The 26,648-nt window shown below is 36.0% G+C and overlaps 1 protein-coding gene across 1 annotated transcript in view; it reads right to left on the reverse strand.

Annotated features, from left to right (window-relative positions):
* Positions 1 to 5,122: 5,122 nt before the first annotated feature.
* LOC137400608 (uncharacterized) overlaps positions 5,123 to 26,648 on the reverse strand; it is a 53,781-nt gene continuing 32,255 nt past the window's right edge. The window contains exons 12-22 of the mRNA XM_068086938.1: positions 25,456 to 25,593; positions 22,345 to 22,506; positions 21,699 to 21,914; positions 20,099 to 20,184; positions 16,630 to 16,802; positions 14,631 to 14,774; positions 14,343 to 14,472; positions 13,827 to 13,906; positions 12,069 to 12,210; positions 9,751 to 10,008; positions 5,123 to 6,160 (exon numbers count right to left, since the gene is read on the reverse strand). Of these exons, the coding sequence (XP_067943039.1) occupies positions 5,380 to 6,160; positions 9,751 to 10,008; positions 12,069 to 12,210; positions 13,827 to 13,906; positions 14,343 to 14,472; positions 14,631 to 14,774; positions 16,630 to 16,802; positions 20,099 to 20,184; positions 21,699 to 21,914; positions 22,345 to 22,506; positions 25,456 to 25,593 (2,310 nt within the window). The 3' untranslated portion in view covers positions 5,123 to 5,379. The remainder of the gene's footprint in view (positions 6,161 to 9,750; positions 10,009 to 12,068; positions 12,211 to 13,826; positions 13,907 to 14,342; positions 14,473 to 14,630; positions 14,775 to 16,629; positions 16,803 to 20,098; positions 20,185 to 21,698; positions 21,915 to 22,344; positions 22,507 to 25,455; positions 25,594 to 26,648) is intronic.

The following is a 26,648-nucleotide window of genomic DNA, read 5'->3' on the forward strand; positions in this document are numbered from 1 at the left end:
TTCGATAGCCATGTGAGGGCAATCCCTAAAATATGGAGTATGTTGTCTGCCTGGCTTGATGCAAACACAGACTGCGCATGTTTTTCAGAATTGTTGCAGAAACGATCGCCTGTCATTTTGGCTGGACATGTCTGAGCCCAGTGGCAAGAGAACCTCGATGACTGGAGACATGCCCAGTTACAAGAATAATTTTTTAAAAAGCGAACCGTGTGAAGAATATAGAGCTATTGTATGTGTGAATGTTTGGCATTGTTTTTCAACGTAATAACATAGCATTAATTTTTTCTTGTAATAATGGATCAACCTTTTAACCGTGATTACAAATTTAAAGAGCACAACCTCATAAAATAAAGTGTTTTTTTCTCCCACCGAGCTGCCTACGGATGCTTCAGCTCGATGGTGAAACGGATGCAGCCCACTCCAAAAGCACTCCTGAAGTTTGTTTCACACTTGGAACGCTCAGTGAGTCACGTCAATCCGGCTCGACCTTGATAAGCATTCGTTTACTCCCATGTGTAATCAAATACTTGGAGTTATCTTGTACATTCAGCTTTAAGTGATATGTGACTGACAGGTACTTGCTCTGTAGGAAACCCACAAGCGAATTTAATAAAACATCTTAGCAAACACTAACGCATTTGTTATAAAGCAACTGTTTGTTTATATAGGAGCCTAAAAACATAAAAATATTTATAAACATCTTGAACCACGGCTTTTGCTGCTGCAGCGCCACGAGTATGATTACCGATGTAAGCATACCTTACCTAACTCAGTTATTGCGCATCATTGCATACCTTGATCAAGGCAAAAACTAACATATTTTGTGAGATTGTGAAAAATATGCAACTGAAATCTGAACACCTAGCATGTACCCAGTACTGTACTCCTACACAAAAAATTTGAAAGTACCCCAAAATGTCAATTTCTATTGGTGGGTGAATACTATTTTTTTCACGAAAGTTAAGATTTAGAAATAAGTTTTGTACTCCTTCAGCAAGGCATAAAACATATCATGGGTTTTGTTTCGACGATCGTTAACATCGTTAACAATGAATTGTTAACATTGGGGCATACTTGGTTTCCAATAGTTGAAGTTATTAGTGAACTCCGAATTCATGATAACATCTTGAAACTCTTGTCATGTTATATTAATAGGCAGCACGTAATAGATTTACAAAACAGCTCCTAATTTTGGAAGGCATAATTATTACATTCAACGCCTTAAACTTTAGTTTTCTCTGCAAAAATGTTAAAATTCAACTGTAATTTCTGTTGCCCTTTGCTTCAATCAATTTGCACTTCGCTCACCGCAAATTCTTTTATCATGGAAGGTGTCTGCTAGCGGTATGTCATATTTCTATTGGTTTATTCGTAACATCTTAAAGAAAACTTTAGCGATGTTCCAGTTAGGATGCCAGACAAGAAGATGAGTGTAGTACTAAAATAATTTCCAGACATAGATGCAAAAGATAGAATATCACAAAGAGCCTCGCATAGCCAATAGCAGAACACTTTCAGGAATTTCCTAAAAGAATGCTTGCTGTTGAGCATGGATATATGGATGAGCATTGATACTACACAGTGTAGAAGAGTATGGCTGTTTTGGAAGTTTATTGATTGTTCAAATGTTGGATTGTTATGAATTATTTTCCTGTATTAATCCTTGTAAACCGCAGACAACAAAGAGCTGTTTCGCTATATTTACAAATTCATTGAAAGCGTCTGGATTTGAGAAATTAACTGACACATTTTTTAACGGTTGTGGAAAGAGATGCGATCAACTTTTCGCAATCAATCCAGCTTCTCTCCTTCAGAGAGTTAATTTGATCGAAATAGAAGTATTCTAGGAATCTCTTTGAAATTTATTTCATAATAATAGACTTGACAATAAAAATCATTATATGTTACAAATTAGTTTTTAAAGAGCTTGATATGCCGGGTCCGCTTCAATAGGCAATCGTCGCTAAAAGCAAAAAGAAAATTCTTATGGCAATGAATTGTAAAGTAATCATCGGAAGCAGCTGATAAAAATCTGACACTCTGATAAAGCTGTTATCATCTATGAGTTAATCGACAAGCTTGCATTTACAGTAGTTTGTTTAGAACAGTATTTGTAGCTTGTGGACCTAACTAACAATGAGGGCATTGGTTGGACTCATGCTATTTTCAAGCTTTTGTAGCATAGTGAGAAAAGCGGTTAGTTATAAAAGCTGTGCTTTTACTATAAAGATCCTTTCTTTATGAGAAGTGACGGGAGAACTTTTTTAAATGTCGATGAAGCTGCAGACGGAAAGTGAATGCATATGCAATAAGCGAATCAAAGTACCGTAAAAGCATATGCCTGATTCGCACTGACACATGTCAGCAAGTAGCCGCTTCCGGTACCATCTGGCATTCTTTGTGTTGAGTTAATGCGCCTTGACCACATGATCTGTTGCATTACCACTGTTTGGTAAACGGATGACTGCTCTATGGTAGCGCGAGTTTGATCTAAGCCATTATCTTTATTGCCTGCTAACTGATGCCATAAGCTAGCGCTATAACATTTTTAGCAATGCACTTAAGTCAAGCTAGAGAAACCAATCAAGCGGCATGGCAATTTTGGTTTTGATATCCTAATGGTAGGCAAACATGTTGTATACAAGGTATTCTTCGGATGAGAGATAGTGTCCTTGACCTTGACATGTCACTGTCCAAAGATAGTAAAACTAGTACCTATTATCATTTTGCTATTTTGGAGATTGTATGATGTAAGACAATGTGATAAGAATAAGCTGGAGATCAAATGTCGAAGTTTATAGCAAATCATGATTTGAGCTAACCGATTGATCTAAAATCGGTTCTGCAAAAGTAGGATACTATTGGTAACTGGTTGTGTTTTAACCAGTGCATCATGCACAGGAAGACCTCGAATCTAAGCGTAATGCAATACGCTCAGATTTGAGGTAATTGCTAAGCGATTTGAAATCCTTTAGGTTTTTACCGCAAATTTTTAAAAGTTCTACTCAAATGGTTATGAGGTTTTTAGTCATCATGCAGATACACAAACCCCAAACCCCGTTTGAGGTAATTGCTAAGCGATTTGAAATGATGATTCGGAATGATTTTTAGTCATCTTCGAATTTTTCTTATTGTAAAAAATAATAAAAATGGCTAACAACATGAGACTAATAATGTCTGTACCAGGCTTAACAAAATACCGCAAATCTAGGCAAAGACTTTATTACGCCTAGGTCCAACGATTCCTGAAAAGATATACTAGTTTTAACCAATTGAAGAAAATTATTTTATAGCTAAATGCTAATAATCCAAAAACATATTTAGTAAAATTTAATAACCAAGTTGATAACACAGTTTTGGAAAAATTAAATTCAAAGAAACATATGTTATGTTTGTTAGTATTTTCTTTTGAAAGTACAGGTTTATATACTGCAAGTGTGTATAGATGTAAAACGAGACAATTATTGGCAGGCGTAATAAAAAGGAATAAAACTTCTTTGACAAATAGATTATAGCTTGATTAATTTACAAAAATAAAGATTTATTCTACTTGCTCAGCTGTCAATTTCACAAGCCCAACAACTCACTGAGGTACCAACAACTCACTGAGGTACCAACAACTCACTGAGGTACCAACGACTCACTGAGGTACCAACAACTCACTGAGGTACCAACGACTCACTGAGGTACCAACGACTCACTGAAGTACATTTGTTTATGAGTTTATGACAGGTGAAAAAGTTACAATGTTATAAAAATTTATTTGTAAACATAAATGACAGAACTACCGTCGAACTGTGACATAGGAAGACAATCCTAGTTCAGGTTGACTTTATATGTCAACATTGTCACATTTTAGAGCAAATTTTTTTATAAAAATATTCTGTAGTTGGTTTTACTTCTTCAAACTCTGTTAAAAACGAAATAATATAAAACGGAATACATAAAATAATAAATAACAAAAATAACTTTAACATTACTTTAACTTGAACACACACAAACATAACTACAGGCTCGGCAATGGGTAGGTTTAAAAGTAGAGAGTAGAAATAGATACGTATACAACTTTATATATAACAAATATAACATATATATTTATGTAATATTTATATACAACAGTATATAACTTTGACAATCTTAGACTAGATTAAATTTAAACTAAGCTTATACACTTATTACAAATCTTTACTAATTTCTGCGTTTTTAAATGCAAAATGGCAATGTTTCAAAATATTTTGAACGTTGTATGTTAAAACTCATTTCGTGTGTTAATGTAAAAATAGAGACTATTAGTTATCAGGTACTTGAATATACGTAAGTCGAGGGAGTCCTAAGCTGCTTGTATTTCTTAAGCAAAAAGGTCACCTAAGTTATTCTTATCACAACTTTTTATACGCGAATTATTTAGTCCTTTTTATTAAAGTATAACGTTTCTACCAACTCTTCTATTGTTTTAGTGATTCCATTTGGTAACAGTTACTAGCGGAGAATAAGCATAGCATAAAAGTTTACATTTCTTTCTCATAAAGCTTGTGACTGTTAAAACTTTGAAAAAAGTGAACATCCATTTTTCTAACTAAAATTTATCCTTAGCATTCAACTTCGAATTATATAAATGCTTGTGATGTAATGCACTAACTAATATAATGGTAGATTAACTGCCACGCATTTTGGTTCTATTCGGCGTATGGCTTGTAGCGTGACTATCTACTCATGAGATCACCGGCACTTTTTGTGATTCAGTGCAAGGATAAGTATGTCTACTCGTGGCACTGAGTACAAATAGTGACCGAGTAATCGGAACCGTTACAGTTCAACGAGGCAGATTTTTTATATAACCCTTTCAATAAATGATACCGATTTGATAAATATACCCAATTTTGACATTTTTCTTTTCTGTAAAAATGAAATTATATTGAAAACATTATTTTGTTACCTTGATATACTTTGGAAGTTGCCTAAGTAAAAGAGGAGAAAACTCCTATTTTCTTTAATGTTAATGATTCCTAATGGTGATGATTAAATACATCAAGTAAAAAGGAACAATAAAAAACTGCTGACCAATCAAATTATTGATTTTTCGCGTAGTCGTAAACTCGATGGTAAAAATGATTGTAGTTGTTATATATTTATAACAAGTAGGGTTCATTACAGAGCATCATGACAGCAGTACGTCTCACAAAACATAGAATGTAAATAACACAACTTTATATTTGAAAGTCAAGGCTTGCTGATGACCAGAATTACTGTAGATATATTTGACGCAAAAGATAAATAGGGTTAGATGATGTGCAATTTTGTGAAGATGTTTTGGGTAAAGCTGAAATAAATTTAAAAGGCTATGGACATAACATAAAATGATAGTTCCGCTATAAAAAATCAAATATAACCATTCCTTTGATAACGATAGTTGGAAACCAACAGTCTGGGACGTGGAATATATAGTCTATCAAGTGTGTCACTGCGCTTCGATACATCTGCACCAGACTGTATGTACTCCGGTAGTTCATAGTTGGTAACAAACCAGAGTGGATAAGAAGTTACTGGTTGAAACCGTGGTTCATACCGGCGCCGAGTAGTTGTCTGCCAGACATTCCACCAAGCTGTTGCTGGCAAAGCTGTTGGAAGATACAAATAAGGATCTTGGGTAGTAGTAACCAGGGATTCTGTAGTTTCTCGCGTACTTGTTCCAGCTCCGACCGTACTCAATTTGTTACTACTTTTTAACCTCCTGACAATTACTCTACTAGGCTTGTTCCGAGTTATACCTTGCCACGGATAAGTCCTCAGTGTAGGTGCCACAGTTGTTAGCTTGAGCTGACTATATATCCGTTTGGTTCGAATAGAAGGCATTGGCAATGTCGTCTGTTTAGTATTAGAGTAACGCCAACCCGCACTAATTGTTTTCAAAGTTCTTGGTGGTACCCTCACAGAGGTTGTTATTGACCGAAATGAAGGTGTACTGACAGATTGAGTGAGTCTTTCCATGTTGTAAGCACGTGAAGATGCAGCTGTTGAAGGAGGCGTGTACCGTCGAGCAGGTGTTGAGAATGTTTGAAGGGTGGGAGAGAGTATTTTAGGGGTAGAAGTTTGTTCCATTTTTGACTCCTCGATTAGCTGTTCTTTTTGTTTGATGGCAGCTTCAGTTTCTTTGATAAGTCTAAAATGTAAACATTTTTATCCAATTCGCGATACGCCAGTAGCGCTTCAATAAGATTGGTTTACAAATCTAAGAACTCATAGATTGTTGGTCAGTTATTAAGTATGGAGCTGCTGCAAAGCGGATTATTGTCCTTTGCTCATCTTTTATGCAGTCATTTGACAGATAACTCTCAAAAAGAATGTCAAAACAAATGGATGGGGAAAGGCAGTGTTAAGCTGAGAAATATCAATTATGATTTCTTTGCATTCGATTACATCAATCTCTATTCCCTCAACACGCACAACCATAATATAGAGATTTTTAATTAAGCTGGACAGGTAGGAATTCCTTGGTTATACTCTGTGAGAAATCTCTCAAATACCAAGTATGATGTCCCTTTAGCTAGCAGCAAGCAGAAGCTGTGTGTGTTTTTGAGATCATAGAGCCATTGTTTGTAAAACAATGGCTCTGTGATCTTGGCTGAACATGTCTGAGTCTACTGGCAAGGGAACCTTAAAAACTGGAAACATGCCCAATTGCAGAAAGCAATTTAAGGTTGGATATCATTTCAACAGTGGTCTTTTTTAGGAATTCAACCCAGCCTATTGTTCGTAATTGGTGATTGTTGGCAATCTAGACAACTGGGCTAGTGCTGAGCACGAGTAATAAAACTCTTTGAACTAGCAGGTGTGTTTTCTCTCGAGTCTCGGGTAATAAAAATTTTGAGCATTTCAGTCTTGTGGGTTCGGGTTTTGACTTGTGAGTTCGGGTTTTGGTACACGAATCCATCGAGTAGAATGGACAAAAACTCGGTCTATTACGCCTTGCGCTCTAAGCACTGTTTAACAACTGCGCCTGCTAATGCTGTAAGTACTAATCTTGGTCGGTAAAAATAGTAAAAAATAATAAATAAATTGAATAGAATTATAATTGCATTGTAAATTTTAAGATACGTCTGATGTTTGAAAATTTTAGACATAAAACCCGTATCAACAAACCCGATACGAGGAAAACTCATTGGCCAAGAAGTACTCGTGCCCAGCACTAAACTAGGTCATGCTAAAATTAAGTTATAAAACCACTTCTGAAACATAGAATTACCAAAGCGGAGTTTTGTGGCAGCTTTTTTATAAAAAGATTATTTGGTTTGTTGGACGACTTATAAAACTCTTTAACTGGTTCAGTGTTTTAACTATCACTGGACATTAGTCTTTCACCTGGAGTCTATGGTATGAGCCACAATGATTGGCGATATATACTACTCGTACCTTACTCTTTCACCTGGAGTCTATGGTATGAGCCACAATGATTGGCGATATATACTACTCGTACCTTACTCTTTCACCTGGAGTCTATGGTATGAGCCACAATGATTGGCGATATATACTACTCGTACCTTACTCTTTCACCTGGAGTCTATGGTATGAGCCACAATGATTGGCGATATATACTACTCGTACCTTACTCTTTCACCTGGAGTCTATGGTATGAGCCACAATGATTGGCGATATATACTACTCGTACCTTACTCTTTCACCTGGAGTCTATGGTATGAGCCACAATGATTGGCGATATATACTACTCGTACCTTACTCTTTCACCTGGAGTCTATGGTATGAGCCACAATGATTGGCGATATATACTACTCGTACCTTACTCTTTCACCTGGAGTCTATGGTATGAGCCACAATGATTGGCGATATATACTACTCGTATCTTACTCTTTCACCTGGAGTCTATGGTATGAGCCACAATGATTGGCGATATATACTACTCCGTACCTTACTCTTTCACCTGGAGTCTATGGTATGAGCCACAATGATTGGCGATATATACTACTCGTACCTTACTCTTTCACCTGGAGTCTATGGTATGAGCCACAATGATTGGCGATATATACTACTCGTACCTTACTCTTTCACCTGGAGTCTATGGTATGAGCCACAATGATTGGCGATATATACTACTCGTACCTTACTATGACTGTTTGACAAATGAGATAGGCTTTTTATCTTGAAAATTATCTCACAATTAAAAAACCTAAAAGTAGATCTATATACATGAAAATAAGAAAGTTAATTTAGCCGGAGGAGAGTATCAATTTGGGCTGAGTGGCTTTAGATATATACCAAGTCTTTACAGCTTCATGTATGGATGTTCTATAACAAGAATACTTAGCAGCAGTTGCCTACGATGTTGCCACACATATATGCATTCAAGCATCAGTTGCTCCTAGCGATCATCCTGAGAACAGGATGAGCAAGCAGCCATTAAAAGTGGTGAAAGAAGGTGAATATGGGAGATAGCTCTTTTAAAAATACCAGACAAGTATGCAAATGGCGCTGCATGCTATAGACTTTCAAATGCATGATGAGAGAAATTTGGTGAAGTTGGACGTTGAGAGATTTGATGAAAAAAGCTGCGATATTCGGTTAAAATAGAGCCGAGAAAGAGCTGAGATATTTTATAGAAAGAAGATGAGATTTTGCTAAAAGAAAGATTTTGTAAAGAGAGTTAACAGATTTTGTGAAAAGGAATGGCTGGAATTCAGTAAAGAGGCTAAGGATTAGGTGGAGAAAAGCTGAAAGATGTGAGAGAGTGAAAAACATAAGATTAAAAGCGAGCTAACCTTCCATATATTTATATAGGAGGCTGTGTGGATGACAACTTATACTTTGCGGATGGGAACTAAGGCTGTTCAGAAGAGAACTAAGGCTGTGCGGATAGGAAGTGAGGCTGTACGGATGGGAACTGAGGCTGTACAGAAGAAAATTGAGGCTGTATGGAAGAGAACTGAGGCTGTACGGATGGGAACTAAGGCTTTATGAATGAGAACTAAGGCTTTATGAATGAGAACTGAGGCTGTATGGATAGAAACTGAGTCTTTACGGATGAAAACTGAGTCTTTACGGATGAGAACTGAGGCTGTACTGATGGAAACTGAGGCTGTATGGATGAAAACTGAGGCTTTACGAATGAGAACTGAGGCTGTACTGATGGGAACTGAGGCTGTACAGATGAGACGTCAGAATTCTAAACAGCATCTCTTTGACATATGTACTAATAGGTTACATCAAAGCAGAGCGGTAGATACAGACTATAGCGTTATGGAACTAGTTACCCAGTTTGCTGCAAGCGTTGCCATACTTACCGTATCCACACTTGTGAGAAGCCTGTGATCCACATTTTAGTAGTTATACCTTAAGGTCGCAACATAAATATACATGTAGGTAGGTAAAGAATCACAGGCTTCTCGCTTGATGGAATCAGAGCAATTACTGCAAAAAAGAGAAAACAAGATGAAATAATTTCATTATGCTAGTGAGAAAACATTGGAGACATGTTCTGACGCTGTAGCATTGCGCCTTGGTACCCTTTCCTTTTCTGTCATCTGGTCAGCCTGACTCACTTGCTGCATGTGTCATTGATTAAATTTGCTTTGTCAATTCACCGGACTCAATATGCAGCAACTACAAACTTGGCATAAGTCCTTGACCTTCCATACATTTGTGATGCTTTGTGAACTCCATTGTGAAACAGAGCATAAAACTAACGCAATGTCTCCAATGTTCTCTGTATTCAAAGTAAACACATAAAATAAAGCCTACGCCTTATAGTGCGCAATGAGGTCTGCCAGTTGTCTGTATTGTCCAGTAAATGGATCGTACACAACCCCATAGTCTTCCGAGGAAGCCTCAGGACCAGTTGTGGTTGTAGGCAGGGCCGGTACTAGAACTGAGTCTATAGCCTGCTCACTAGTTGACTCATCTTCCGAATCATCTTCTGACTCGTGAGAGTCTGGGTCCTTAGAGACTGATCTTATACTTACTTCAGCCTCCGGGTTGCAGCTGGTTGGATCTTCTCGCCTATCAAGAAACAGAACATGTCTTTTTAGCTGAAAATTCTAAAAAAATACCTTTTTCACCTGAAATTTGTAATAAAACATACTTATTTTTTAAAAATTTGTACAAAACATGCTTTTTTTCTTGAAAACTGTAACAAACTGTCTTTTTACATGAAAGCTGTACCAGAACATACCTTTTTAATTTAAAAATTGCGATAAACATACTTTCTTACTTGAAAGATGTACAAAAACTTGCTTTCCTTACATGAAAATTGTAATGAAACATGTCTTTTTATTTACCAATAGCAACGGAATCATGTTTTTCTGGCTCAAAGAGAAACACTAACAGAATTGAATAAATAACAAAAAAGTCTACATTAATTTTTTACAGCTACCAATTAATGAAGCCATTTGATTTAATGGCAAAAAACACTACCATTTTTTACAAAGACTGAGATAACGAGACAAGGAGTATAAAATCAACTGTTACAAAACTACTGATAATACATAAAGAACACTTTGTACCTTATTTACAGCATGTTTTTGGTGAACTGATTAGTGTTCTAGTCTCAAGAGAACTTTCATATTTAAAAAGTGAATTATTGCTTTAAAGGATGTGTAATGAAAGAATTTTTAGCACCTCTACCCAGTAATAACTTTGTATACTTTAATTGCTGTCAGGACCAATTACATATCTTTTTTTAGTTGGCTTTCTATACAATAATGCGTTAGGCTACTGTATATGTATATATATGTATATATATACTGTATATGTATATATATACTGTATATGTATTTAAATTGGTAATATATATAAAGGAAAATTAAAAACACTGTTTTGACATTTTTAAAGCCGAAATAAAAGGTTATGCAGGTGCTGTTTTTTTGGATTAGTTCTCACATAATTATGTATAATATATTTATTAAATGCTTTATGTAATTACATGAAGTGTTTATCAGCAAATTTTTGGCCTCTAGAATATTAAACAAAACACAATATATTCTAAAAAAATATTTGTTCTAACATATGGTAGCTTGAGATATGAAGCAACAACCGAAAAACATTAAATTCGTTTGCCGAGGTTTGACTGTATTTGTCGAGGTTTGGTTGTATTTGTTGAGGTTTGACTGTATTTTGCACTAAACCTGAACACTTTAGCAATACACATCTGAAGAATTAAGTGGAACAAAAACTAAGCGATTATACAATTAGTGATAAAAGTTACTTTAGTGACGAATAGTGGGTTATCTTAAACTGTTCGTCAAAGGCTTTGAGCAAAAGAAAACAATGTGCTAATAATAAACCCAAATAATCACAAAATAATTAAATTTGTTGATTAGTCAAATGCACAGTGACAAAAATGAAGAGACTTGAATTATAACCATGACACTATAAACTTGTGTCATGGCTCATATGAGAGTGTCGAATAACTGAGTTGTTTCATGAGAAGACTACTCTCGATTAAAGTAAAGTTGTTTTCTCCATCACCATATGCATAAAATCGCTGTTATATCTTTAAGAAAGTACACGCAAGCATTCTGAGCCTTCAACATTAGGTCTAAGTTGAAAAATTGAATCTAAATGAGAGATGTAAGAGAAAATATATGAGCCTTCACAGTTGTTTTTCGAAGTGAATGCCAAACCGTTTTCAGTTGAAATAAACTGACATTCAGGAAATTACACATCCAGTGTTAATGTTTGAAAAAAATTGTATTTCGCTGGTGTAGAAATATACTATATGTAAGATATATATTAAATATGGGGTATATAAAATCTTTATTAGAAATTGAACGATTTTGAATGGGCAAAAATGCATCCAGAACCAGTGTGAAGGTCATTTTTCACCTTTACACACTTCACAACTTTGTACTTATATGTCTAATACAACCAATGCCCACTATCAATTTCTGGGATCCATGTGGCAAGCACTTTAGATTAGGATTCGTCTTTTCCTGCTTTATTACACAGATACATGAAAACTAGCTCACTCTGTTCAACAATCTTTACAAAAGAATAAAATGGAAACCCACGAGCTCCATTCACTCTCAAAACTGAAGAAGAAAATTTGAAGCAGCGGGTACCTAAATGGTGTCATGATTAGCTTGTAAATGGACGAGCCGTCACCGTAGGCAAAGTCATCGCTGCTGGAAGCCATCAGAATATCTCCATGGCTGTTAGTGCCAAATGTACTGATTCCTTTTCCATATGTTGACACCCAGTTGCCTATGTATGAAAAAGAAATATTAAATAATACATGTCACTGTGACACTTGCTTATGGCTCTCAACCATGTTGACACTGTCAATTAAATGTTGACATAACTGGCAGATGACAGCGAGTGATAACAAGTGGCATGTTCTATAAGCCATGCTATCAGGACTACAGTAGGAAATGGTTGGGTGTTTTGTAAAAAGTGAAGATCATCCGTAGGAAGCCTACTTGATGTTAACAATACCTAAAATGGTGTAATGAGGTACAAAGCTGTTCTTATCTTCCCAACAATGCAAGCACAATGTAACAGATTAAAAGAGAGTGTAGTCTGCCATATTTACATTTACACTGGCAGCTATCAATGAATTTTCTGGGTTCAGGAACAAATTAGGGATGAAATCAAAAGTAAGACAAAAGTTGGAAAACCATGATTCCCATTCCTTTAAGATCTGCTTTGACAAAAATGGTAACCGTTTGTCCACGAGCGTAACAAAAACACGATTTGTCTCCGCTTTGTGATCAAGTGAGTATTCAGTTATGCCTGATAATGATTTGGTTATATGGGTTCTCGTAATATCAGATAAAAATTGTTTGTCACAAAATTTTATTATTTTTATGAATGATATGAAACTTTTGATTTAGAATCAAGGAGTATGAAAATGTATTGGTAATTGAATTGGCAAATTAAAATAAGAAACAATGGTTACCTGTAAACTTGTAAAAATGATACAAAAATTTAATCTTTTATTTCCTAGAAAACGTTTCGTTCCTAATTAACTAATAATTAGCTGTCTTAAATTAAAAATAACTATAGATTATAGATTTGTAGACTAGAGAGCACTAAAGAAGGTTTGACAGAGGCAAAATATAGACATCTGGTGAAACCGTTATAAAAAAATAAATTCAAATTAATCCTATCTAATTCCTTCCATGAAATAACTAATAATTATTTAGCAGCCTGTACATGAGCAGGAGAAGACAATGACAAATATGAGCTGTCACCATTATGGCTCTGACTCATTTACAATTTAATACTGTACCATGAAAAAACAATGTTTTTGTTTATTCAAAGAATTTGTAAAATTTTCTTTAATAAACCTGATAATTATTTCAAAGACAGTAACATAGTAATATTAATATAATAATGTTATGTAACTAAATAATATAATAATATGATATATTATAATCAAATGCATACAGTACAATTATCAGTGCAATGTTTGTAAATTTAAAAATAAATCTCTAAAGGAATGTGGGCCAGCGCCTGCCATTATGAGCAGCATTGTATTGTTTTTGTCAACAAAGTTTATCACTGCTTGGCTTTTGATTTAGTTTTTATCACATGCATTCAAAAGTTAAAATAATAAAATCTGATAAAACTGATAAAATCCCAACTTACAGCCACATTAAAATATGAAAACAGTCCATACCTTTCAACATTTCCCTAAATATCAAATAATGAGGAAGCAGCAGCAAATATGTGTTGGCTTCATTTGAGCTAATAACACAATTATAGGAACAAATTAAATTTGGTTTTGACACGCATCAAAGCGTAATAAAATTATCACGATACAGAGTTTGTAAAACTTTAACGATAACAAAGTCAATAATAAGAATATAGAATGGCACCTGTGCAAGTTCGACTTGAGCACATGACAACCTCACTATTGCGCCATCGGAAATTCCTCTCCTCTAGTTTGAAGATTCTCCTATAAAATAATATTATAGTACTACACCGGTATTATGATGGGGCCTCAGGTGCTGACGGTAATCCAATAATCGTAGTCCAATAGATTCAAGGCTATAAAGTCTATCAAACTAACTAAGAGAAGATAAATCCACGCAAACATTTTGCTTTTTAAAGCTGATTACCAAAACTCTTCCATTTTTTTACTATTGAAGAGAGTTTGTTGGGTTAAAAAAGTGCCAAAATGTAAATCGATGTACAAGAGCAGTTTTTCAAATCCCTCTGATGATTGATTTTCAGTATAATAAGTACAAATAAATCCTATCATAGCAAACAGGCTATATACTTTGATTAATGAATACTTTTATTTTTTCCACAATATGAGAAATAACACATGCACTAAAAAATAAATAATGCCCAATGTAACGGCTTTGCTTAGAGAATTTACTCTGTCATACCCGCTGGTGAAATCACCATAAATATAGGCACCGTTGAAACTGGGATACTCGCAGCCTCTGTACACATAACCACCTGTTACAGACTTGCCATAGCTGTGGTTATAAGCATGTATCGGAAGCACTTCTTCTCCTGTCAAAAACCACTCGTTGGTTAGTGTCACTTGTGCAGTTCTACCAATGCTACTTTCACTAAACACCCTAGCATATAATCAGCATATAAAACAGCAATCAGCGACTAGGTCAAAGGTCAACACAAAGTCTGCACGGTAAAGAGACTGACAAAGCTACCTATAGTACGACAGAGGGCTGGCTTGAAACATTCAAAGCCTTCTCGTGCAGACCAGCCGTAGTTGCCTCCCTTTTCAATTATGTCTATTTCTTCATACTTGTCTTGCCCAACGTCGCCGCAGAAAATCCTTCCTCTGCCAGCTCCTAAAGAACAAAAACTGATGTCTTTCTGTATAATGCTGAACTTTTGACCCTTATTGACTTTTTTACATTGATAGATTTTCTGCTATTTTACAATGCCAAAAATGTATACATGTAAATAGTTAAACATTTTATTTTGCTTTTCAAAGACTTGTTTTTCAACAAAAAAATCACAATGATACAAGTGCATTTACACGACAATTTGTTGGAGTTGTGTTTCCACTGAGAGAGTTGAAGTTGGAATGGCTTCTAGTCTGTTTATGATTTGAAATGCATTTTTACAGAGACTTTACACCAACACAGCCCAAACTCTGATGAAAGGAAAGCCGATGAAATACAACATCGACATCCACTCCATTTTGACCGCTTATTAGCATAAACACAAAAAAGTGTCACTCCGTTTCTACATGCCATGTACATGTATGCGGAATAGTTATAGTAATTACTAATTAATATTGATTTTAAATTGTCCTGATGTAAATGCTATTAATGCTATTTTTAACAGATTCATTGGGAAAAGAGAATTATATCGTCATTGTATTCCAAGCAATATTGCAAAATATAATTGGTCAAATCTATGTAGTAGGCCTACTCCGTTATTGTTGGTCATAAAAATCAGACAAACATTTACATTTCATGCAAATCTTGCGTCGGCGACTGGGATAAGGCCGTTTTTACAACCACTTTTTGTTTTACACCAAACAGACTTTGTCGGCATGGGAGCAACTCCAATAAATCGTCTTGGTGTGAACGCACCTTAATTTTTGTCAGCCAACATAAAAGAGCTCAACTTTATTAATCAGATAAAATAGAACAAAGCAGGTGTCAAAAGTTTTATAGACACAGTCGGGTTGGCGGACTATCGATTACAAAGAATGTTGTTGTGGACAACGTCAGATTGACAGACTTCCTCGAGCTGACATACGCAACGACGTTAACATATAGTTTTAAGCTGACATTTATGGTTACGTCACCACATGCTGTCATAGACAGACACTGTCAGGCAGACAAACACCTAACATTCTTATATGACCCACTTGGTAGCAGATTAGCATGAGGTACTGAGCTATTTGGTGTACCAAGAGAGAAAGACGTTAGCCTGGAGCACTTCTTGAACAGAAAATCATCTGACAAACTTGAGTGGATGCAGCCCTAGTAAGCTGTTTCACAGAGAAAAGAGAAGTCATTCCCATTATTGCACATTAATTTATAAGGCAGCTTTGTCAGTAATCAAGGGCTATTCCTGTTAGTAATCATAGCCGAAAGACTAAATCTCTGTTCGCCAAAAAAATTGTTCTACTATTGAGAGAGAAAACAAGCCAAAGCATACTGACCTACAATGTCTAAAAATATACATATTCATTGACATTGCTCACTTAAAATTTACAAATGGGCCATGCCTAGTAATATTTTATCTAATTAAAGGTTTGGCCAGAAATATGCTAACTGGGAAAACTGTAAGCATGCCTTGTAGTAGCGGTAATTGTCAGACAAACACTATCAGGGTGACAGGCCAAGCTGGGCGAACCGGCAGCTATATATCTATTGACAATGTTAAACTAGAAAACCTGACAGGCTGGGACAAATGGTAAGGCAGCACTTACGATAAATATACACTGTCAAGGTAGCATTTATTCTCAGGCTAACAGACATTAAGATATTAACACCATATAGTGTCAGTTCTCCAGATAGCATCAAGTTTAATAGTTCTATAACAGAGCTGAATGTCAAAATGTAGAAAACTATGTTCCTGACCCCTAAAATAAGAATTATTTATCACCATCATGAAACCAAGGGAAGACGATTTGGTGAAACACTACAAATGTGTAAAAAACTAGAGAGTGCCACACTGGCCTACCTGTCGAGTGGTCACCCTCATCTTTGCTGCACCTCCATGCATTCCTCAAACCATAGGCATAAATCTCCCCTCTTCTTGTCCTGCCCACAAACGGATTGTCTGCAGGGATTGTGTAGTAGCCTCTCCTTTTGTGGTTGACATCGATTCGCAGCGCCTTTCCCAGTAGGGTATTGCTGGAAATGATGGGAATGTTAAACAGCTGCACTATAACAAGTGTTAAACAACCGAACTATAACAAGTGTTAAACAGCTGGACTATAACAAGTGTTAAACAACCGAACTATAACAAGTGTTAAACAGCTGGACTATAACAAGTGTTAAACAACCGAACTATAACAAGTGTTAAACAGCTGCACTATAACAAGTGTTAAACAACCGAACTATAACAAGTGTTAAACAGCTGGACTATAACAAGTGTTAAACAGCTGGACTATAACAAGTGTTAAACAGCTGGACTATAACAAGTGTTAAACAGCTACATTATAACAAGTGTTAAACAGTTGCACTATAACAAGTGTTAAACAACTGGACTATAACAAGTGTTAAACAGCTGGACTATAACAAGTGTTAAACAGCTGGACTATAACAAGTGTTAAACAGCTGGACTATAACAAGTGTTAAACAGCTGGACTATAACAAGTGTTAAACAACTGGACTATAACAAGTGTTAAACAGCTGGACTATAACAAGTGTTAAACAGCTGGACTATAACAAGTGTTAAACAACTGGACTATAACAAGTGTTAAACAACTGGACTATAACAAGTGGTAAACAGCTGGACTATAACAAGTGTTAAATATCAGGACTATAAAAAATGTTAAACAGCGGCATTATAACAAGTGGTAAACTGCTGGACTATAACAAGTTTTAAACAGTGGCATTATAACAAGTGTTAAACAGCTATGACAATAATAATAACTATAATAGTATTAATAAAATGAGAAGCCTGAATACTTTATAATTCACATAGCAGTATTACACCCTATTGCTTAGTATTACACCCTATTGCATAGTATTGCTCAGTATTGCATCCTATTGCACTCTATTGCTTAGTATTACACCCTATTGCATAGTATTGCAGCCTATTGCACAGTATTGCACTCTATTGCTTAGTATTGCGCCATATTGCACAGTATTGTTTAGTATTGCACCCTATTACATAGTGTCACTCAGTAGTGCACCCTATTGCACCATATTGCGCAGTATTGCACCGTATTGCACCCTATTACATATTATCACTCAGTATTGCATCCTATTGCGCAGTATTACACCCTATTGCTTAGTATTGCACCCTATTGCACAGTATTGCATCCTATTGCACAGTATTGCACCCTATTGTACAGTATTGCACCCTATTGCACAGTATTGCATCCTATTGCACAGTATTGCACCCTATTGTACAGTATTGCACCATATAACACAAAATTGTACACAATTGCACAATATTGTACCTAAGCATAAATAATTCTACTGTTGAACAGTTGCACAACTCTGGTAATTCTACTGAGTAGCCGGTTTATAAGTTACAAAATTGAACAATTGCTTTCTTAGTTGTATTCATTTCTTTCAAGGCAGCTCTTTGCTTTCTCTAGCCTATAACTCTGGTCTTTGATTTAGTGAATTCTATAGAAGCCTGTCGATTTTCAGTAATTTTGTCATAACTAACAACTTAGGGTTTGAATAAAGCATGAGATGCAACATATTTTTCCTTTATTTAGTGAAACCTTAATTGACAACTGCCTCAACATACGCGTTTTCCAACACATGATACATAAATTGATGAAACATTAAACTCTGCGCTGCGAGGTCACTTCCAACATATGATAATTGAAATCTTTCGGAGCAGCACAGCTTTGTATATCAAGGATAGGAGGCCGGAGTAAAAACCAAAAAAGCAAATATTAAATATAAAAATTATAAATTGAAATATATACCAAGTAAATAAAGTTTAAACTTCACTTAGCCCAAGTGAGAGTAAGCTAGGCAGCGCAATTTCATCACCAACCCGACCTTCTGCATAGCCAAGTCTGCACTTCCTTTTCCCTGCCGCTAAGGCTTTTACTTTTATTTTAATATATTTTTTATTATTTAATCATCTGCAATAATGTTTAATGAGTTGCTGCAGGTTTCTAGGCTGTCAAACAATTATATATATTCCAGAGTATTCTTATATGAATACTAGATGTATGCCCGGTGTTGCAGGGGTAATAAAAACAGCTTATAAACAGTGGCTAGTAATGTAGTTGCCATCGGCTAAGTTTCTTTACCTAACGAATTTGTGTAACTCAAGCTAGTAACTTATGCTAGTCGAAATCTTTACTATAATAAGAGCTGTGCTTATAATCGTGACGTTACGCATCATGATTTCTCACGCACTCAGGATATTCAAGCATGGTAGTAGTAACCAATAGCATTTTCGCAAGGGGTTTGAGAATGCGCATTTTAACCAGTGTAATAAGTATGTTCACAATTATTCCATAGCATGGTAAGTAGGCCATGTGGCATAGTGGATAGGAGGCCTGCATTTAGAACTGGGAGTTCTGAATTCAATACAGAGTGAAGCAGTTTTTCTCATTCTTAAAACTTTTTCGCTATAACTGGACACACAAACAACAGACAGACAGACACCCACATTGATATATATGCATATATAGATTAGATGGTATTTACACAGATTTTCAACCCACAAAATAGATATCAGAACCGACTAAACTCCTTAGTCGAGGTTCCCATTAATAGCAATCCATATGAGGTAACTACGAAATCTGACAATAGAAACACCTTGAGAGTTGCAAAGTTGAATGTTAGTATTATTCCAAGTCAGCAAGAAGCCAAGTATGACGGAGTATTGCAGGAGCTTGAACAAACAGTGTCAAAGATGGTAAGTGCCACTGCTATAGGACATGTACTAGGTTTCCATACAGCGATAGAGTACCGACACATCCCCATATGACGCTGCAAGGCAATCATGGAAACAGATGAGTTGCTCTCATCCATCATGATTCAATGTCGCTGTTTGCAAGCCGAACACCTGTGCGATGCGGCATCACTAAAAATCAACCACGTCGCACTTGTGCGCTCATAGGTATTTCCTTCCTGTTGCATCATATTCAGACATATGCCTTGACATAATGCATCGCGCAACCATTACTTTACTATAATGCCTTATAAAAACATGATCTGCTTGTCAGCTCAGCGTTGTGCTTTGTCTCTGGCGCACCCAGATGTCACTACACTATCAGAGTGTCTGGTGTCATCAGGTGTCACTACACTATTAAAGTGTCACATGTCATCAGGTGTCACTACACTATCAGAGTGTCTGGTGTCATCAGGTGTCACTACACTATCAAAGTGTCACGTGTCATCAGGTGTCACTACACTATCACTGTTTAAAAACTTATTCATTCCTAAACCTCTAAAACCTGTAGTCTTATGGCCTATTCAACACACAATTACTTTGTCAAACGTACAGATTCTGACCGTTTCCTTCACGATCCCCTGCTCCTCCTCCATCGCCGGTGAATATGTACAAATAATCATCATCTCCAAATAACATCTACAAAAGTTTAAAATTATTTTCTGAATTCTTACATGTTTTTCTTACTGTTGAAATTCGGCAATAACAATTTTTAGGAGCTGATAATGATGACCTTAGAAACTAAGTAGCTGTGTGAGTTAATAAAATATTATGTTGAATGTGATGGGATGAGGTTGAAGAGGTTGGATGAGAGCCGATTAGACAAAAAGATCAAGAATTATAATATAAAAACCATGAAAAGACATTTCCATAAAAAAAGATTTGGAAGGTGAGAGAAATAAAGCACTTTGTTGACAGATGGTCAAAGAGACAGCGGAACAGAGCTAAAATGGAAAAGTAAGAGAAGCAGATAAGGAGGAAGTGGCAACACAATTCAGACTAACGTGAAGAAAACATTTAAATAGACTTGAAATTGAAATATAATTCAAACAAGCTAATGAAAACAACAAATGATGATTTCTATAAGTTTACTACCTTGTTTGCGTTAGAAGAGTACCGTACTTTTCGGACTATAAACCGCACCCCTATATAAGCCGCATCAGCTTTATTTTCCAAAAACCGATAATAAAATAATACATAGGCCACACCTTTGTATAGGCCGCAAAACTCAGGGCGATGCTTTTGAACGCGGCAGCAACTTTGCTGTTTAAAACGAAACAGTGTCGTTAGGCACTGTTTCGTATCAACCGATGCTTTTTAACCTAGTGCCTAACGGAACAGTACTGTTAGGCATTGTTTCGTTTTTTTTTCACCGCTAGAGGCGCACTAACCGGAGACTCTGGTTAATGCGCCCTAGCGGGGAAAGAAAAAGCCACGGATTAGCCACAACCTTATTTAAGCCACATAGCTCAAATCATCAGAAAAAAGTAGAGGCTACTAGTCCGAAAAGTACAGTAGTCTCCTTATGTGAAACATCTGAGTATTTCTATGCCACAAACTTAGTCTATGCTTGCAACATGACAGCTACATGCAGTTGATTGTAAGTAAAAATTGATTGAAGTAGTAGAAATTGATTGATTGAAAGTAAATATTGATAGAAAAACCCAACTTTCTGTGTGTGATTTTATATTGGATTTGGTTAACAAAATGATTACTGCGCACCAATCACAATCAAGCAAAAAATTACATATTTTGAATACCACCAATAGAGTAATTTGCTGGGTTTTCCTACAATTGTTATGTTTTCTGAATACACAAAATAGAAAAAGTAAAAATGTCCCGTACAGGCTTAGCTAGAGAGTCTTAGCTAGTCTAAGAGTCTTAGCTTGGCTTAGCTAAGGCTAAGCTTGTGAGTCGTATGCTAAGGGAAAAAACACAATGAAAAGTTAGAATAGATTATACCATCAGGAAATCCAGACAGACTTTTTAAGCTTAGCTGGAACTTGTCAGGTCAAAAGTAATTCTTAAACTGTTATGGTCCAATACAGACATGAGATAATATCAGTATATCAATAGAGGAAATCTGAAACACCTCTTCTTACTAGGTTCCTTAAGTTTTATACCGACTAGGTGTAGTCGCATTTCTTGCCTACCTGACCGCCGTTGTGGTTGAAATATGGCTGAGGAATGTCGAGGATAACTCTTTCTGAAGACTTTTTCAGGCTAAACTTGTTCCTCGCCACCCATTGGCTGATCCTAACCGTTTGTCCCTGCGTGCCACTAAGTACATAGTACATATACACCCTGCGGTTAGAAGCAAACTGTGGGTCGAAAACCATTCCCAAGAGACCCCTTTCATCACCTACAAACTATATGAGAGAACTCAGGCTAATACTGTGAACAGACAAATCATCTAGTCACTGAAGTTGTTTCGCTATAGAGCCTCTCTAATCACACCTGTTCACAGAAATGTTGAATGTTGGCTGCTGATCACATGTGCAATCAAAATTTACTTGAGAATTAAACAAAATTAGCTGCTTTAACGAACTTATGTAGATAAATTATATTTGAGACCTGAGGCTGCCTGCACTATTTTTGAGAACTGAGGCTGCCTGCACTGCCTGCACTAATAGATCGCCGCAAAATTTGCTTATCTAGTATGTAGGAATCCTAGTGATTGCATTTCATTGACAACATAATGCCATTTTATACTGGCCGATTTAAATGTTTCCGATTAATGCCTAAGCAATGAATCAGCCTGTATTAATACTCCTTCATCACTCTGCACAAATTACTTACCCTAGACAAAAGCACAGTCTTTGACAGGTCAATAAAAAGTCTCCTTCTTCTGATGCCGTTGGAATAGACATAGACTTTTCCATTCTGCTCTCCAACGTATATGAGGTCAATGGCATCAGGGTTGTTCTCTATGAAGGTTATAAGGCCGTGCCCGTCTGCCAGCTAAAATTATTAGCAAAGTGAAAGATGTTACAGCTTAGTTTCTTTTGGATTCTCTAAGCACACTTGGCAGAGAATGTCATACACTTGGCAAAAGATGTCATGCACTTGGCAGAGAATGTCATACATTTGGCAGAGGATGCCATACACTTGACAGGGGATGTCATACACTTGGCAGAGGATACCATACACTTGGCAGAGGATGTCATACGCTTGACAGAATATGTCAAGTGTGCTTAGGGATACCATACGCACACATGACAATGCATTGAAAAAAAAAATTCTGTCTTAGACTGGGATACACGACAATCATTCAATAGTCCTGTGCAAGTCATAAACTTGGAGTTATTCTCTACACGCCACCTCCAGAGATGCGACTGACACTGAAGTTACTCCATCAATGATCTGTGAATGGATCTGATAAATTTTTTATACCAAATACGTTTGTTATAGCGAAAATAATCAGTTATTATAGCCTAAAAACATTAAAATATCTACAAAGATTTGAAGCTACAGCTGTTAATGATGCATCATTATGCAAGGTTTTATCCACTGTCCACAGACCCTGATAGAGTAGGTTATTGTGTATCCTTGTGTATTTCAACTGGGCTAGAAGCCACTGTAATCTTTCTAAAGTTGTGTATGGTATGTTATTGGAATCCAAACACCTCGTGTGTACCCAGATTCCATACATAAATGGCTGTACCCTGAGCCCATACTTCTATGGCAGTACCCTTATCGCATACCTCTATGGCTGTACCTCAATCATATACCTCTATGACTGCAGCACGATTCCATACCTCTATGGCTGTAACCCGATTGCATACTTCTATGGATGTACCTCGATTGCATACCTTTATGACTGTGCCTCGATTGCATACATCTATGGCTGTACCCTGATCGCATACCTTTATGTTAAAAAAATCTAAAAGTTCTCTGAATCTCTGCAAATCTAATACAAAATAATTATACAAAAGGGAAAGAGAAAGCCTCATTAAACTACTAATAGGGCCGTGATGTCATAGCATGCATGTGTTTCTCCGGAACTATTGCATAACAATAGGAGCCAGTGATTAGTAGCAACTGTTTTATCCGTTCTATTTCGGTGGCAGCCAGTGCTGTATGTCTGTCATAATTAACTACAGTGACTACAGTTTATAGACTGGCAGAGAATGAAAACGTAAAATTATAGAGTGCATTAGGAAAAAAATGCTAAAACCTTATAAAAAGCAACTTAGCTAAAGGTTTTTTCTATGTACGCATGAAATATAGAGAGAAATAAAAAGAAGACAAGAAACTTATGCTATTAGAAAGATCAGCTTTTGATATCACAAATTTACTGAATAGCGCACTGTTGTTGTTATTCTGGTCTCACATCTGTAGCAGTACTAAACACGAGAGTGAATAACAAACGGTGTTTTCATATGATACAGTAATAGCAGACAGATGGAATGAGTGGCATTAATTGGTTCTCGATTTGCTTGGCAAAACTATTTTTATAAAACTTGATTTAAGATTTATCTTCTCACTATGTGATAACATAAACACACTACATGCACATTCTACCATGTAAAACTGGCTGTGGAATTGTTTAGTAACCGACATCTTCAGATCGGACACAAGACATTTCTTAGCATCAACCCAATTGAAAATTAAGCTCTGTACCTCTAGACTGGTACTGATGATACAAATCATCGAACAAATATTGCAGCCAGAAAATTTTATCTTCTAACCACATGTATGCCGTAAAACTTCTATTTGAGTGCCGTGGCGCCAATTTTTAATACTTTCTCTATAGTAGCGTTCTATTAAAGGTGATGTTCAAATAGAAGTTTGTGCTTTATTTGTTGACTAGCTCGTCAGAATTTTGGTAAGATAAATTTATACTTTAACATCGGGTGAAGCGATGTTAACGTAGCCTATATTTTGCACATAATATTAATGACTCTGACGTCAAAAATGTTGACAGCATATACGTCAAAGTATGAGACCGAATTAAAAAAGGGACTACTATAGATAAAACATTTTAGACTGATACAATGGTTATTTATTTTGATGGTTTCACTTTCAAAATTTTGAGGAGAAAACTGAAAAAACTTTGGAGCTAAAAAGTGGACTTGGATGCGCCGTAACAATGCTGCTAATAAGTCGAATGCTGTTACTAAGCAGTATTCTCCATGTTTATATAAATGTTTTAAAGCCTTCAGATCCGGTTGTAAACCACATTATGGACGCAGCTGAAAACAACGGATAGGATTTATACCGTAATGAACTCGACTCAGAGTATAGACGATCGATCTTCTCAGATATACTGTCACTACAACCATGACAATTACGACAAAATTAAAAGAATTCGTTGTCATTGATGTAATCTAGTCATTATTATTTATTAGTATCATTTTGTGGAGAATTTTTTATTGATAAGTTTTCATTATGGGTTCATAAAGATCAAACATAATGAATATCAGTGACAGTCTAATAGAGGTGGCGTTCAATTAAAGGTGGCGCTAAAATAGAGGTTTTACGGTAAATATATACAAGTTGAAAAGAGGTGAAGTGATGGACTATAAGGTGGTGCTACATGTAATAACCTTGTAATCAATAAATAATTGTAATCATCCTTGTGACTTCTCCTACAGCGGTACAGCAATAATATTTAACAGAAACAACATTTGATAGTTCACTGTTGCCAATCAATGCTGAAGCCAAGTTCAGTGTAATCACTTACTGGTAATAAAACGGTCTCTTTTTTATTCCCTCTGCTGGTAGTAAAATTATCGAACTTTAATCTTCAATATCTGACATGCTCAGCATTTTTGAAAGCGGTTGTTTGCCAATATATACGGTAAAGTATACATTTCCTTTGTTAAAAATCCAGAAAACAGTAAAAATTCGTGAAAAGCTCAGCTGTCACAAGACTCCAAAAACTTTAAGTACTTAATAACCCCTGACCTTCTGTAGGCACATACACCCCTCGCTGTCATTATGAGGTCTAGTGAATTTATCCGTCAGTGTAGGGTTGGTCTTGAGCTCTGGATAGCAGTAATCTTCATCAGACAGTCTACTGTACGCACAGAATCCTGACTTCGTCTGCAGAAAGGCAAACATATACATGTGAATGTGAATACATGTAGTTGTAAAATATTCACTTGAATATAGATATTGTATGATACATGTAAATACTCAATTGTTGCTAGTTCAGATTATTCCATCAATAATAAACCTTAATCGTCAGGTTAGATGTCATGACCTTAAACTTAGGTTAATATTCTGATGTACAAATAGACCCGAGCAATAGAGTAATCCTCCCCTAGTCAATAATCTAGTTAGTTAATCCAAGCTTAATAAACCATACAGTAGACGCTGCTACCACGTACATAATCCGTTCTGAGAATGTTTACATTATACAAACAGTAAAATACATGTATATTGCCTAATCTATTAAAAGTTCTTCTCAAACTCAACCCTTTGGCCCTTCCAAAAGGAAAAAACAAAACTTAACTTATTAATTTAATGAATGCAATACAGTAACTGTGGTATTATTGGTTTGTATCGACAAAAATCAAGGCTTAATAACACTACATGGGGTATTATTTTTGAATTTAACTAGATGCCGCTTTTTATTGAAATTTACACTTTCTCGTTGAGCTTTGGCACTGATTCCACTTATGTAACTAATAAATCTGTATCACGAGGAATCTATTACCAGAATTTCATATTTGCGACTCAAATTTTCTATCGCCTGTTTTCTGTGTAGTTACAACAATAGATGTAGTAATATTAGTAGTTAAAAGCCTCTACAGTGTGTCCAAACACACGTAATGATTATCAACAATACGTATCTGTGCCAGCTACCTCATATTAGCAAGGGGTAGGCAATTTCTAAAAATAGCTCAGTATTAACCAAAAGCATGCGGACTGTATACAGCTATCTTTGCTAAAAGGTACAAATACTGAATGAAATCTGTTGGCATTTATTTTAATACGTTACACAGACTCGGCACTGTGAAGCCAAACATGAAAAATATAGCAAATATTAAACTTAGTTGTACAGTAACTAACGTAAACATTAGTTAGTTGTATCGTTCATAGACTAATTGTATGGTAGACAGGCTTAACGCGTTTCTTGCTACTTCGCTAGTAAC

Source organism: Watersipora subatra, chromosome 7 (assembly GCF_963576615.1).
Source record: "Watersipora subatra chromosome 7, tzWatSuba1.1, whole genome shotgun sequence".
NCBI lineage: Eukaryota > Metazoa > Bryozoa > Gymnolaemata > Cheilostomatida > Watersiporidae > Watersipora > Watersipora subatra.